Raw genomic sequence first — 2861 nt, 5'->3', positions numbered from 1 at the left:
GGGTTGAATATACACTCAGAAAGTAAAAATTCTAAAAGAAAATTACCTTTTCTATTTCAAATATGTTTTCTCTATATTTAAGTAACATGTTTTTACTGATGAGAAAAATTGATTATTTTATATTACATTGGTGAGTTTTTTTCTTTAGTTCATCCATACATAACACAGGAGGCATCTAGTCTAGGATCACAGAGGGCGGTTTTCACTTCAGAGGGCGGTTTCACTTCGGTATCTTTTATCTGATACGCACCATCCAACGATTGTTTACCATCATTCTGTCATCATCACTCGGTAAACAATGGTGGAGTGAACAAACAATACCCAACAACCAAACAAAAGGGCCATTTTCAGAGCCACCAAATCATTTTCAAAGAGTTTAACAATGTAATTCTACAAACATATCCAAAATCAACAGATAGCTTAACGGAATCCTACGTCAACTATGCTATACGTGTATAACTCCTGTTATACACAGATGAGACAGAGCGCAGAGAATATGAACATTGTCCTTTAGGAATTTACAAGAGTAAATGTCATCACCTCCAGAGATGCCAAATGATTTTTTTGAAAGTCTTCAACGAAAATCTGAAATGTTGATGTGTTTTATACACTGCCAGTTATCTTTGCAACCGCGAGAATCGCAAAGTGATGTCTGAGTTTGCGACAAAAATTAAATATAAGTAAAATTACGAACATGTCTGCAAATTTGGCAACCTTGCAACGATGGGAAACAAATTTCGAAATAATTCGAAGTCGAACGGATTGATAAATGTGCTTGATCGAAGTCGAACGGGTAACATAATGCATCATTTTGCTTATTTCAAACCCGATCGTGAACCTGAATGGAGGTGATTATCTGTGTGATTCATTTCCGTGTACGATACAAAAAATCTAGCTCACCTGTAGTATATGTCAAACCACGTTGGGCGATTTCCGGGAAAAAAACATGGAAGGTTGGCAATTCTGCAGATGACAGCTAGGGAAAAAAAAGTTTCGATCAACCGTTTTTTCAAATATTATAAATGGAGCCGTGTCGAATACATGCGCACGATGCGCTGTGCGTAGAGTAAGTAAAATATATATGATGAAGGTATGACAATATTGAGTAATGTATGTGCATTGTAGCTACGATGTCCTCCCTAAATATAAAGGAATATTTGAATGTTTTCTGGCTTGCTATGAATCCGAAGATGATGGACAGAAAGCGATAGCATTGAACTGTTTGAAATTTCTGAGACTAGCATGTGCCATAGGTAAAATCTACCAGAATGAAATAATGTCTATGGAATATTTTTTATCCAAAATCAAAAGTATTCTGGATAATGAAGAAGTTCATAAAAGTATCAGAAAAAGCAGCCTTCTGTTGTTGGCAGTTTTATGCAAAGATAATAGACCAAACCAGGATCTCATGTTCAAAGAATTTAAAGATTTCCTGCTGGAGAGTATTAAAAGCAACACAATCCACACAAGCGCTGCCACGTTAATTATGTACAACTCGTACACATATATGTTTCCTATTGGACCCAACGCACAAGAACTACTAGAAGTAATTCTTTCCAATATAGAAATGAATAGGTTATGCCAACAGGAAACCAACCTACGCGTCAGTATATTTCTGGAATACCTGATGTGTAAACGCAATGAAATTGTCGACGGGTATAAGCGAATTAGCTGTGAGAAAAAAGTTATTTTTCTTCGATTTATGAAAGAATATGAGCATGAAAAAGTCTGCCTTGATCCTCCATTACATCCTGGTCTTTTCGAACATCTGCTTGCTGATTTCAAAAATAAATCCGACTGTGTACTGAAGACTGTCGACAGCTATTTGGATCAAGAGAATACAGAGGAAATGTTTACCCTGTTGATGTTTATATCAGACGTAACTTTCCTCGAATCATACGATTCCTTTTTACGAACGGATAGCGCGTTGTTCTTGAACATGGGATGTAAGTATTTTAGTATCAGTACAGTTAACATTTCAACTTGTAATTATTCAATAAATTCTATATTCAACGACAGGTCTGCTCTATCAACTGGAATACATTGAAAAAAACAAAAACGCTAATATTTTCACTTCTGTGCAAAAAATTGAGGAAATTGTGAACATAAAAGAAGGCACCAGCGATCTCAACATTGAACAAGGCAAATCGTTTTCGCTCAAAGCATCGCTTGTGAAAGGATTAGCAAACTTAGCCTATAAGAACGAAAAAAATCAAAACCTAGCCCGCGAAACGGGGATCATAACCACCATCCTAGAGTGTATAAATTCAGATGCAAGTAATCCGCGTAAGTTTCTGTTTATCATCTTTGTGAAAAAGTACTTTTTTTTTCTTTTTACATTGTAGTAGTTAAGGAATGGAGTATCCTGGCTATTCGTAACTTATGCGATACCAATTCAGAGAATCAAAAATTCGTCACATCTTTAACGAAGGTCGGTGATGCGGAAAGTACGTCAGTAACCGATTCTACCAGTGGACGAAAGATATATTGGATCGACTTTGATTCTTCAACATAGAAAACAAAATGGAATTAGTGAATTATTTATTCATTGGTTTTGTCCAATGTAATATGTATTGTTGAAATTGTAGAAATTGGAGCGATTTATTTTAGCCAGTCACGTCTACGATAGTTTTGTTATTAGGGTAGCTTTACTTGTAAGTTTATTCTAGTTTTAGTTTTACGTAGTTCATATAAGTTGTATAAAATTTTACTTGCAAAATTCGGTTTACGTTGAGTTTTGAACAAATCACTATTTCAACTTTTGATTCAGTTAAAAACGCTATATGGAATTAAGCAATGTTAGCGAAGCTTTCGATAAACATTTTGATTTTGATTTTGATTTTGATTAACAAATGTTCTAT

At 35.0% G+C, this 2861-nt stretch overlaps 1 protein-coding gene across 2 annotated transcripts; it reads left to right on the top strand.

Annotated features, from left to right (window-relative positions):
* Positions 1-941: 941 nt before the first annotated feature.
* LOC129768390 (ataxin-10-like) lies at positions 942-2634 on the top strand. Of its 2 annotated transcripts, none has more exons than XM_055770027.1 (4): positions 942-1066; positions 1126-1946; positions 2020-2286; positions 2349-2634. In XM_055770027.1, the coding sequence occupies exons 1-4, from the start codon at positions 1023-1025 to the stop codon at positions 2513-2515; spliced, it is 1299 nt and encodes a 432-aa protein (XP_055626002.1). In that variant the 5' UTR covers positions 942-1022; the 3' UTR covers positions 2516-2634. The 2 variants fall into 2 exon arrangements, with proteins under 2 accessions (XP_055626002.1, XP_055625991.1); XM_055770016.1 differs by having other exon boundaries at positions 2346-2634.
* The last annotated feature ends 227 nt before the right edge of the window (positions 2635-2861 follow it).

Source organism: Toxorhynchites rutilus, chromosome 1 (assembly GCF_029784135.1).
Source record: "Toxorhynchites rutilus septentrionalis strain SRP chromosome 1, ASM2978413v1, whole genome shotgun sequence".
NCBI classification, from domain to species: Eukaryota; Metazoa; Arthropoda; class Insecta; order Diptera; family Culicidae; genus Toxorhynchites; species Toxorhynchites rutilus.
This window is presented reverse-complemented; position numbering and strand designations above follow the sequence as displayed.